At 47.5% G+C, this 12,486-nt stretch overlaps 1 protein-coding gene across 2 annotated transcripts in view; it reads left to right on the top strand.

The window, feature by feature from the left end:
- CD82 (CD82 molecule) overlaps positions 1–8,599 on the top strand; it is a 38,014-nt gene extending 29,415 nt beyond the window's left edge. For both annotated transcript variants that reach the window (XM_026035121.1, XM_026035120.1), the window contains exons 6-9: positions 3,056–3,163; positions 5,615–5,806; positions 6,099–6,182; positions 6,680–8,599. In XM_026035121.1, coding sequence (XP_025890906.1) covers positions 3,056–3,163; positions 5,615–5,806; positions 6,099–6,182; positions 6,680–6,757 — 462 coding nt within the window. In that variant the 3' untranslated portion in view covers positions 6,758–8,599. The remainder of the gene's footprint in view (positions 1–3,055; positions 3,164–5,614; positions 5,807–6,098; positions 6,183–6,679) is intronic.
- Positions 8,600–12,486: the final 3,887 nt, after the last annotated feature.

Genomic DNA, 12,486 nt, shown 5'->3' with positions numbered 1-12,486 from the left:
TTGAGTCCCAATGCTGCAGATGGGGAGTGGGGGTCGCACCTYCCCACCCTGGGTGCCTCGCGCTCTGAAGCACAGGAGCCCTGAAGCACAGCCAGCAGTTCCCTGGAGGTGCCTGCGCACACCTCCTCAGCGGGAGGAGGCAGGAAGGGTAGGGAAGCTGGTCTGAGTTCCYGTAGCCTCTCCCATAGCTGCTCCTCAAGTGAGTGACGGACGCGGAGCTGGCCCTTCGGCTGCAGGGGCCTGTGTTCTCCCTTGGGTGACTCCTTCAGCCTGTCAACAAGCTGCCTGTGCATCTCTTCTCCAGACCTGTACATTGTTGGTGTATTAAAATCCTTTTCTYCAGTTACCTTCTGAAAGCYTTAACTGTATGTTAGCTCTAGAACYRAGCCTGTTTGTAGGACCTCCTGCCTATTCTTCTTGCATGAGCACACAGGAAGGGCAGAGCTTTAGCCTCCCTCTGGAGCTCTGCCTGGGTGCCTGCCCCAGGCCCTGTCTYCCCTTGCAGTGTGGCTCTGAAGAGCGTCTCTGCTAGGGCCTCTTGCAGAAGTGACCCTTGGCTCTGTGTGGGCTGATGGCTGAGAGGCCACATGGGCCCAGGGCAAGGGAAGCCCAGCTCTCCTTGGCTCCCTGCATCCATGCAGAGCAGCGCTGTGCGGGAGGGCTGAGGGTGAGGAACTTAAAAGGCTTATGGCAGCAGCCAAGGCCAATCTTGTTAGTGAGAACCAGGTCAAGTTGCCTTGATTTGAAAGGAAGGAAAAGGGGAAGCTAAGTAATTAAAGGGGGAAGAGCTGGACATCATGAGAGGAAAGATCACAGGGCTCCCATCTGTCTGGCCTGACCTGGCTGAGTGCAGCGAGCCGAGCGGCAGCGTCCCCGGGAGGAAGAGCTGCTGGTGCGCAGTGCAGACTGAGAGCGTATCTGAAACCTGCTGTAGCACCAGACACAGGGGTGGCGTGCAGGGTGAGGGCATCCCCGCTGTCCCTCCTGCAGTCTAGTGACAGATCTTTGACCTCCTCTGATGGCGGCTGTCCCTGTGCCCAGGATGGCCAAGAAGAACCTCTGATGGAGGCGGGAGGAAGAGGCCTGCTGGGGTGGTAACTTGTGCCTCTTGCCAAACTGAGAAATGGGGTGAATGCTCTGCAAAAGGACTTGGGGTGAGGGGGTAGGACTTGCTGCTAGGCCTGTGTTTCACAACAGGGCTGTCAGGGAGCAGCTGAGACAGATGCAGTGCTTGGTGCTGCGGTACAGAWGCAGCAGTTGCAGGAGTTGGGAGAGGCAGGTCAATGCCTTCCGAAAAAGGGAACTTTCCAACAGCTGTAAATCAGAAAGCCCAGTTGCTTACAGGAGCAGGCAGTGACTCATACCCTCCCAGGGCGGCAGAGTGGCCTCAGCTGTGCTGGGAGATTAACCACAAGGGCTGAGATTTTGGGTCCAGATCTCCCTCGCTCCGCGAGGTCAGAGACGCGTTGCCTGCGAGCGGTAAGCCGCTCTCGCCCTTCAGCTGGTGCTCRTCCTCCCCCAGCCTGGGGCAGGCAGCAGTTGTTCCCTCTGTGATAAACCAGCGGGACCCCGTTTCCCCCCGGCTTCCCCGTTGTTCGGCAGGTTAGGGGCCCTGCTGCGTGCCCGGCACGGGCCGGCTGGGCGCAGCGGCCGCCGCGCCGCGTGGCAGCCGAGCTGCAGGCCCGGCGCGTGCCCCAGCTGCGCCCGCTGCTCGCCCAAGCTGGGGGGCCAGGGCTGCGTGTGCTGCTTCACAAGAAGGCTAGTTTGTGCTTGGTGCCGCTTTCTGCTGTTTTTCAGTCTCTCCTTAGCCTGTGTGTGGTGGGTTGGTTGGTYGGGGCTGTGTGTGGGTTTTGTTCTATGTGTTTTGTTCATTGTGGTGTGGGGTTTTTCCGTTTCCTTTCCTCTCCCCTTTGACTCTGTTTCACTAGAGCCTAACAGGTGATTTTTGGTTTTGGTGGCCAGTGGGCACGCCAAGTTTCTCTTCTGTGGTATCCAGTTGACCTCYATGCTCTATAACGCTTACTGACCCATGACTTCGTGGGTTTCTTGATGGGGAAATTTATTTACTCAGCTATTTTGGGTTTAGGAGTTGTGTGATTGCTCTGGTGTTCAAATACACTTTCCACCAACACTCCAAATGTATYGCTGCAGTCACTGAGGGGAGAAATTCATTCCAAGCCTCATCTTTTGAGGAACTCGAGTAGTGGTTTCCCTTGTGCTCYGTAATCTTGAGAATAAAGTTATTGATAGAGGAAACAGGAACCAAGAGTTAACTCTCTGCCTTCTCATAGAGCAGCAGGCCACATGCATCACTGAGATCTAGGCTGGATTTGTTTGGTTTAGTTCTGCCTAGGAAAAAAAATCTCAGCACATGCCATCTGGCCACGGAGAGGGATTTTACCTCAGTAAACCCATTCTGCATTGCACAYGTTGATTATGTTTATTGCTTGTTCTTAAAAACATAGACCAGACTGCAGAGCAAGCAGGTCAGTCTAGGGGATTTGTCACTGCCTGTGATGCTTTTTGGTTTTTTTTTTCTTTAAGCGTAGCTTGTGGGCCTCTTAAATATTTATTTTCACATCATTTTAATAATACTTTTATTTGTTTTTCTGCTGCAATTTTAAGAGCTGTTAGCATTCTGGGATTATGGTGGTCTGAGCCCTCCTTAGGTCTGCTACAGGGGCTTTGCAAGRGGACTAGAAAGATACTGTCCATTCCTGCATGTATGCATGTGTGTTTTGTTTGTTGCTGTTGTGGTTCCTGACTTCTCCACCTGCAGCCTGTCTCTTCTGTCTAGCCTCTCTCACTAGAACTGCCATCACAGAGATTATAGTTTTGAAGGTATCTTCTTYGCTCTAGCTCCAGTGAAGAAGGCTAGAGCAAAGTGTTTAAACACTAAAATCTTCCTGACCGTGGTAAACCTGTGTTTTTTCCCTAACATTAGGGAGATGGCTCCACTGCAGTTCTGGCACACCTCGTTAAGGCTGTCTTCTGCTCTAGACCCTAAAGAAAGGACTGTAAGGAATTAACCAACTTAACTATTTTTRTTTTCCAGTTGAAAGAAGAGTTGTCCCGCATAGTTGATAAACTGATTCAAACTTATGACCCTTTGAACGAGGAGGAGAAGAACTTGCAAGATGCATGGGACTACGTGCAGAGACAGGTGAGCCACTGGACAGGACCAGCAAGAGGCGGATGCTRCTGTTTTGCCAGAGTAGCCACTGTCTGATAAAACTAGGCTTAGGACAGGGAACAGGTATTGCCAGAGGCCTAGCAACATTTCTCCATCTTCTACCCTTCTTTTCCAGGCCTAACCTGTGCTGTTGACCACATCCTTTACTTTCTGAAGACTCCCTCTTAGCTCTGATTGTCATATGGTCTATCCTTGTGGTTCTCAGTRCTCGACCAGAGCCATCTCTTCTGTAGCATTTGACAGATGTGAGAGAACCTCATTGTTCATGCTCACCTCTCAGGTGTCTTTGACTCATATCTTTAGCATTGGTAATCGTTGGATAATACTATAGCACACAGGAAAAAAAGTGTGTATCATGTAAAATTAAGTAGGTATCTGTTTAACCAAGTTGAGAGGCTTTTATAATTCTGTCAGTCATGAGTGACTGTAATGCAACATTTTGTGCTCTGAAACTTGGMTGATCTAAAGAGCTGTCCATGAGCTTTGTGGCTTGTCCACTAGAAAGCTGTCTTGCTCAGTAGTGCTAGATAAGACCTCGAACCATTCCTATGTGCTGGCTGGTGGCTATCTAGCCCGATGTGTGTGGCCTGTTACATGGCACCTCAGTCATTCTGCTTTTTCATTTATCCACAGGGTCTTCAGAATGACTTGGTTTGCATGCAAGTCACCATGCAGGCTATTTTTGTAGTAAGAAAAGTCCCTAGCTCTTTCCCAGGCAAGCCAGCTGCACTGACTGCCTTGTTCCTTGGTGCAGTTGCTGGCTTGCTGTGGCAGCTYCTGCGAGTGCCAGCGTTCCTGGGAGCTATCCAGCTGCCTATGGGTTCTGCTTTGGCATTGGGGTCAGTGCTTGAGCAGCTAGGTCAGTCCGGAGGCACRCTGCAGTCGTGATAGCTGTTTACTGCCAAACCTCAAGCATGAGAGCTGGCCGTCTGCTGTGGTTAAATACATGTCCAGCATGAGGCTGACCTGTAGGAAGTACAAGGAAAAGAGGTTTCTTCTGTCTGCTCTTGTGACTCTGCAGCACTGACTTGTGTTTTTCCCCCCTTTGGAGGGAGAATGATTTATTCATGTTTTGTYACTGTATTTGCAGTTTCTTGTAAAAGACTCAAGGAGTTTGCTGTAAAGAGGATTCTGCTTCTGTCCCTCTCTTGTATAGGAGCAGAATGAAGTTTTGCAGAGGTGTGAAGTGTTAGGAATCAAGTTCATCTCGTATGCTTGAGTTAGCAGTTGTTGGGCAGAATTGGGGAGTTTTGTCCTAACAGACAAGCCCTGTTAAAAGTCCTAGCCTCCATGAGACAGAGGTAGTTCCTTCTAGAGGCTCTTAAATGCTGAATTTTCAACACTTCTTCAGAAACCAAATGCTAATCTGAGTGTGGGTGTTCAGCTGTTCATGCCTGCACTCTTGTGCATGTCATCTCCAATTGAAATATGCCATTTCCCTTCTGAGAAGAGAGGGTTTCCCTAGGCTCCCACCTCAAGTCCCACCACAGCCTCCCTGCTCTGTGCCCCTGTGAGAGCGCAGGAATCCACGCTCACAGCTAATTCCCAGATCCCAGCCCTTGCTGGACCTCATGATGTGCTTTTTCCCCTCCAAAGTCTGCAGCTGTGTCACGTGCGGGTGTAGGAATGTAAATGTCCCGGTGAATGGAAAACTCCGGTTGTGGCAGCGCGCAGGAGCGAGGCGGGCGCAGTCCCGCTCCCGCTCTGCGGGGTCTGGACGCCACCGCGCGGCGGCTGCTGCTCGAGTCCAAACGGACCCTCCACCCTTAAACCGAGGGAGATGGCACTGCCAGTGGGAGGCTGGTGGTAGGAGCCCTTCGTGGCCTCCTGAAACGTTACCGTGTGCATCTCTTGCCTGCATGGCTTCTTTGCCATATCGGTCTGTTGACAGTGAGCTGTTGGGACTGTAAAGTCTCAAATGTRTCTCACAAGATGCTGCCCTCCTCCAGCTGACTCACCAGCAATAGCTATTTTGAAGTACATATATTTAGTACTGTCACCTTGAAGTTAGATTAGGCTTTCTAGTGTTTAGTCTACAAAAGCTGTAGTGAAAAATCTCATTTTGTAGAACTGATGCTGGTCTCTGGCTTTACTGAAGTGTGAATATCTAGGCTTTCTCCAATAGTCTCTGCATCTTTGCATATCCTGGTGTGTTATGCTCAAAGTCTRTTAGGAATGGCCCTCTGACTCTTGTCTTGTTAGCAGAGTGATCCTTGGGTAGGAAATAATGTCCTGTTCTTTAGGACTGCTACATGCACAGGTTATTGACTGGCCGCTAGGATTATGATTTAGTGAAACTTTTTCACACAAACTATGTGGCTCAGCTATTGTTACTGCATGGAGAGGTCCTCTCTGATTTGTTTTTGCCTTCAGTATGTTACCAAAGTGCTAAGACCATGATGCTTTATTTCTGTTCATTAGATTGCCTGCTGTGGCTGGGAGGGAGCAGAGGACTGGAAAAACAATGCGATTCTCATCAACAAAAGCTTGACTGAATATCCCTGCTCCTGCTACAATGGTTCAGAGGACTACGTGACAGATATTGGTTTCTGTACTGAAGGTCTCCCTTCAAACAGCACTGCGACRTTTGCTGACTGGCCTGTTCATCAGCAGGTGAGTGAAGCTCAGTCCTGTGAAGCTTTTCATTAAAATCATGTTGTCCTTGCTCTTCTGGGAATTATTTTAGAGAACTTCTTCACTTCAGTGCTGCTTGAAGTGCCCGTGGAAGTTGGGGCAATGGGCAGTAGCTAAGGGATCCTTCCTGCCTTTCTCTGGTGTTTCTGTGAAACTTACTGTAGCATGCAATTGGCATAATCTCTACATGCCAAACAACTACATTATGGATTTTTAGTCTTCAGATGCTTAGATTTCTGCTTCTTTCCCCGTGACCATGTTTTTTTCCTAGGGATGCATGAATGGTGTCCAGAAGTGGCTGAAGGACAACCTTGGTATCATTCTTGGGGTCTGCACGGGTGTTGCTGTTGTAGAGGTAAGTCACTCCCTGCTATGTAAACCCATCTTTCCATGTGGACTCTTATTTAAAACGCAAAGCTATGCTTTTCCAAGCAGTAAGACATCTGGTTTAAGGCAGTGCAGTTATAGTTCTTGGTTGTCTACCTGGAGCTTTGAATTCCTCCATTTATGGGCTGGACTGAAGTTGCACGAGCCCTGTCTACTTGTGGCTCCTGCTAGTGTCTAGTATTTGGGAATTCATTGCMTGTATAACCAGGAAGAAGGAGACAAGCTGCGTCCCACTGCTGGGATCCCACTTGTTGCCTTGAACAGCCTGTAACAAAGATCTGCATCTTCCTGCAGCAAAATATTTTTGGCAATCTGTTGTTTTAACTTCCCTTGGTGTATTGGTGTCTAATTCTGTCCGCTTGAGTGGTGTCATTGAAAGGAGACCTCTGCATTCTGCACCCCTGTACCCACCTCCTTATCTCTTTTGTTGTTTACTGACTTCCTGCTCTTCATTACTCATTGCAGCTGCTGGGGATGATACTGTCCATTGCACTCTGCAAGAACATACACAGTGAAGACTATACCAAAGTGCCCAAGTCTTGAATCTGCTGACCCAGAGCTATGGCACCACGGAGGAAGGAGCAAACAGAACATTCCTGCCTCGTATCCAGACTGTCCAATCGTTGACCATTATTCCTGTGACATCCCATTTCCGATACCACTCTGCTAAGAACAGTTAGAGCTGCAATATGGCCTGATATTCTGGCATTAGGGCCCTTGGGCCACTTGCATCCTGCCCTGGGTTTATTTCTACTTCAAGAAGCAGAACTTAACTCTCCTGTATCACATGAGACTGATTAATCTGAGGGGACAATGCTTTTGCTGCCTGCTCCATGTTATACAATCCCATTCATATCTCAATTCTTCTACAATTCACCAGACCTAATTCTCTTCCCTCCTATTCCTTTTCCCTGCCACTTCCCTATCTTCCCAGAAAGAAAAATAATCTTTGTCCCATAGTCCTGTTGAGATTCCAGTGCTTCAGCCACTTCACTGAATTGGGGTGATAACTAGTCATGCTTTATAGGCATTCTCTTCCCTTGCAGTTACCCCACGGTGCCTCTTTCAGCCTAAACTGTCATCTGAAACACTGAGCACTACCCTCTGCTTCTGGAGTCAGCCAAGCCTTGCCTCCAGCAGAGCTCTGCTGTGTCGTGTGGTGGGAAGGAAGGAGTCRGGCCTACCTGTTCCAGGGGTGGCCTGGCACATCATCGTGGTGGTGCTCAGCTGCTCTTGGCCCCATGAGTTCTGGAGTTGACACGTTTCTCCCATTTGCCTTTCTTCCTTGTCCTCTCACCCTAGCACTGCTTTGCTGGCTCCTGTCAGCTTGGAGGCCCTTGGCTGCGTGGTGTGGGCTAAGCCTCAGGCTGCCCCTGCTCGTTGCATTCTTGGGTCGCCAACTTTTATAGAGGTTATGATTACTTTGATTGTCCCTCTGCTCCCATTATGAACATAAGATTTGCTAGTTATGGCTTTTAATTATGAATATGGAGGATATCTGACTGGATTGCAGACTCTTTCTTGGAGTTACCTCTGCTACTGGTGCCCACACTTGGGCTGTGTAGTTTGGATGTAAAGATAAGTTGCTTTTAGTTGTCTAGTCTGCTGACTCCACTGTGGTCTGGAGCTGTGACTGTTGGCTGTCCTGAAGCCTGCCTTGAGGGAAAGCCCTGCAGCAGATGAATAGCTCGTTTCTGCGCTGGTGAAGGCAGGGTAATTTYTCTGTTTAATGGCTGGGCTGTTGGCTGCATTCAACCAATGGCCAGAAACAAGGAGTGATCGAGAGCATACAGAAGTAAGAAATGCAAGTGAAGAATTTGCCCAGTGTCTTGGGTAAGAAAGCTGCATGCAAAGCCTCACTCCTGGAGGTGGCTTGGGCAGAGCAGAATTGCTGCAGTTGTGTGTGCAYGTCTGTAGCCTGACAGCGGGAAGTGATGTGGGAGAGAAGGGCATGGTTCTTGTCTGAGACCTCAACTTGAATACAAGGCACTTGGTGAGAGAGCCCTTGTCTTTTCCTTACAGATGTAGTCCAGAAACTGAGTCCTGTTTCTTGTCAAAGCTAGGGTTGATRGGAAGAGCTCTAGAAGCAATTTAAAGGCATGGCCTCACTGCCTACTCTGTTTTCCTTCTGACAAGAAATGGTGAAGGCCCCTTTTTAGACACTTGGGCTCTTAGGAGTGAGGCCATGCTCAGTCCTCATCTCTGGATGAAGTGATGACTGGGGAGAGTGGATGTAACTGGGCAGCTGACTTCATGGAGGTCTGATAAAGCTTTGCTATTTTGAGAGGCCCCTGTTCCCTCCCACACAGACCCTCCAAGCTGACCTTTGCTGTAGCAGAAGGCACCCTTAGCAGTGAAGCTTGCTAGCTTTTGTAGTACCAAGTCTATTCCGTAACATGTTCTTATTTGTAAGGTTCATGTTCAGTTACAGATGCCAATGCTGAGCAGCAAGTAAAAAGGAACCTGTGCAGGGTTTTCTTTTTTTTTTTTTTCCTGTTTTTAGCAACATCTTCCCACTGGAAGAAGTGCATGTACAGATCTAAAGCCTAGAGGGTGAATATTTCTGTAATAAAGACTTTGCTATATAAAAAACAAAAACACTCTGATGAAGACTTGTGCATTGCATTGGTTTTCCCTTGCTTTCTCTTTACCTTTCTGCTTTACATGCWATCTACTGACACCTTGTTTATTCAAGGTCACAAATGATCTGTCAGTGTGAAATATATACCAGTATGCTCTGAGCAAATATATATGCTCATATATAACATATATATGTTATTTTGAGGCTTGCTTTTGGGATTAATGTGAAATATGAAGTTATCACCCATCAAAGGCAGGTGACAATTTTACTAGGCTATATTCTAGTATAAAATGTGCCTTGTTTTATGAAGGTGAGCTTTAGATGACCTRAGTGATGGTTCATTGGAATTACCTGCCATCTTCCAAGCTGAAGAAACTCCATGTTTGAAGGTGTCACTTCAAATTATGATTAGACTGCACTGTATGAAGTAATAAGCTTATGGGACTAATTCTGTGGGCCCCTCCACCCCCCAAAAAAGAGCTCGCTACTGTGCCTGCAGTGTGTGCAGCACATGATCTCTCCCTCTTTTTCAGATAGCTGTATTTCTTGCCCTCCCTTCCCATCTTCTGCAGTGTGCTCTGTTAGAAAAGATTTCTTTGCTCCTGTTGTGCCACTGTGAGGAGGAAGAAATTTAAAGTAGCTGTTTTTGTGGGTGATTCCATGATACCCTAGGTTTGAGTGTTTGGAAAGATCTTGAGAAATAGATAAAGAGTATAGGGTCTCTTCTCTTTGCTAAGCAGCATTGTGAAGCAGCTGTGAGATCTCTCTCAAAACTTCTTCAGATGCTGCTGCCCTGTGGTGAGTTGCTGGCTACCTGCACACATTGAAAATGACTGTTCTTAGACCTGCRTTTCCTCTCAAACAGCATTGAAGTGTGGAGTCATTAGTTGGGTAGGGAATCCTAAACATGGCATTAACTCCTCATGTGGCCAAAGAAGCAGCGTGAACTTGACAGCTGCCAACAAACACTCCTCAAAACTGCCGTAAAGCCAAGACTTCAGTTACCTTGACYTGGGGAGCAGGGATCAAGAAGTGCTTAAATTGACCTTGGAGAATGTGGGATCACTTGGGGCGCAAAGAACTGCAGGTAAAAGTTGTTTCTTTAGGCTGTGATAAACTTTKCTCAAGGAAGACTTGATTCACAGCTGTGTGGCAATGCTGTCCCAGGGATTCATACGTTATGATTTGTGTTGCTTCAGGCAAAACACTGAACCTGGCCAGATGGCTTCTGGTTGGGGAGCATGTTGCTGTTTCTCCTGCAGTATCATCTGGAGCTGGAAGGAGAAAGCAGTGAAGAAGACTGTCCCCAGTTTAGCCCCAACAACCTGAGCTGTGTGGAAACAAGTTCTGTTTTGCCACTGGAGGGAGATGTTCCACAAAGAAACCTCAGACCGGTTGCTGCAATATCATCAGCTTTGACTGGTCCCTGGGGGAAGAGATGATGACACTGATGGCTTCCTTCTGCTAGTAGTTACTCCTGGCAGCAGGGTACCTAAAATAACTTGTAATTACAAATGTATTCTCCKTGTAAACAATTTGTGCTGCCTGCTTGGTATTTTAGGGACAGACTTCCCAGCCTGACATCCCTTGGAGGCAGCATGCACTTGGATATTTTGTTGCATGTTCTTCTACTACTGTATATGGGTTGTGCTTCCTTCTTGGGTTATTGCCCTAAGTATCTCTGGAACTTGAAGATGGTGTGAGGAGCTACTCCTTCTCCTTTACTTATCCCTTTTCCCCCTCTCCCCAATTCCTTTGGGTAGTAGGTTGGAAGAAGGGGGTAAATACTTTCAAAAAAAGTTTGATGCTTACAAGCCTTTTCTGGAAATTGACTCCTAGAGCTGGGAACTGCAGAGAGCAAGAAGCTCATTGCTGCTCCCRTGGTGTGCTTGTAGCTTGGACCAAACTCACAGCTCATCTCCTGAAGTGAACTTTTGATGCCAGAACTAGAAACAGGAGTAACACATGGACTTTGCTTCTCAGGAGCTGCAGTGCTTGCCCAACAAAACCTGTAATGCAGGTGTCTGTAGCAGCTTAGCATGTGGAATCAGACTGTACACCACCRATAAGCTGCTATATAGATATCCAAGTCCCACAACAGCACAGTTGTGGCCTCAAGTAAAGCCCTTAATGAAATGGTGACATTCTTCGTTCTGCATGATCACAAGGGTCTTGAAGCTGCTGTAATTGTCCCCATAGGATTTTTTTTCTGTCTGGAACAGGAAGAGGACTTGCATTGCTTACAGTCGGTGTAAGTAAGCCTACAAGTTGTAAGGCATGTTATCTATGGTGGCTTCTGCATGGCACATACCCAAGTGTAACATGTGGCTGCTGCTCTTTTCAACTCTCTTACACGTGGTGATGTGGCTAACCCCTCTAAGCTTGGCTCAGAAATTGAGGATGAGTTTGATRGGCTTCAAAAGAGCCCCATGTTCCAGCTGCTGAAGGACAGGCTGCAAACAGGGGTGTCAGATTCTGTGCCTTAGTTGGGGAAGGTGAGTAACAACAGTGATTGAGCTCTTTGAAAACCTTAAGGAAACATGGGATTTCTACAGATGCATTTTTGCAGTCAGCTTCTGCCACTCGATGCCATCAATGGAGAACACTCTCAATTATTCATGGGCTGGCTCTAACCCATTAGCCTCAGAGACTCTTGGCTCTAGCCCTGACCTTTATCACACAGAACAAATACCAGTTAGCAGTCAGGATTTCTGAATGAGACTTTAAGACACGTTGACACTAGAAATTTTTTGATATGTTTGCTATGAAAGTCTTTAGTTGTTAACTGATAAAAGATCTCTAGCTAAGGAATGAGTGAAACAACGCTATGCTATCAGTAGTAAGCTGTTGCAAGCTAAGCTAGTAAATGTGTTTTAGCTGTTATAAACCATCTCTAGCAGATGCGTGCAGACACAACACGYGCAAATTCTTGCCTTGGGGTAAGAATCTCTTCTGCCAAGCAGGGGCAGCTACCTTCTCTTAAGCAGGGATGATAATGCTAGCCCTTGACTGCTACTCTTCACATGTATGTGTTCTCTGATTTCTCCCTTCTAAGCTTCTAGTAATATAATAGATACTCTGTATCAGGGAAAGAAAGAGTAGTCTCARCTCTCTGGGAAAACAAATATTACCCCTCTGTAAAATATAGAGTGTGTGAAGGATAATGCTCCAAATAGTAAGTGACTGCCCTGAGAGGCATCTGGCGGGGAGAGAAGGGATTTCCCTAGTCTCCTGAAGATGGTATTTGTACACACTTAATGAAGTTTTATGACTTGATGTTCTSCTCACTACCCTGCAGCATCATGAGGTGGTTTACAAGTCCCTGACAAGCCAGAGCTAAGTAGAAAATCAAAGAACCTACTTATAGAAGTACTACAGGTCCCACCTTTCTGAGGTAGGTATTTCCTTTATTTGGGTTCCAGCTGATAGTAACTCCTATTCTTTCACAGTGTTGCTTTCAGCAAAAGCAGCCAGGTTAGGGTCTATTTTCCTATGTCTWCACGAGGCTACTGTGCTCTTCTTCTACACCCAGGCCAGATCTAGAACTGCCAACCCCAAACCCTCACCATGTGACCATAGTTGYAGTCCCTGTCTGTCTGACAACTGGYGCTGACTCCTGCTAGTGCTATGTGTAGCCCTAAGCTTTCTCCATGGTGTCTCTTCTTGTCCAAGCAATTCCGTGGGAAGTTCT

The sequence above is a fragment of the Nothoprocta perdicaria genome, unplaced genomic scaffold (assembly GCF_003342845.1).
Source record: "Nothoprocta perdicaria isolate Ctin4 unplaced genomic scaffold, notPer1 scaffold_156, whole genome shotgun sequence".
NCBI lineage: Eukaryota > Metazoa > Chordata > Aves > Tinamiformes > Tinamidae > Nothoprocta > Nothoprocta perdicaria.
The sequence above is the reverse complement of the archived record's forward strand: the minus strand, read 5'-3'. Positions and strand labels throughout refer to the sequence as shown.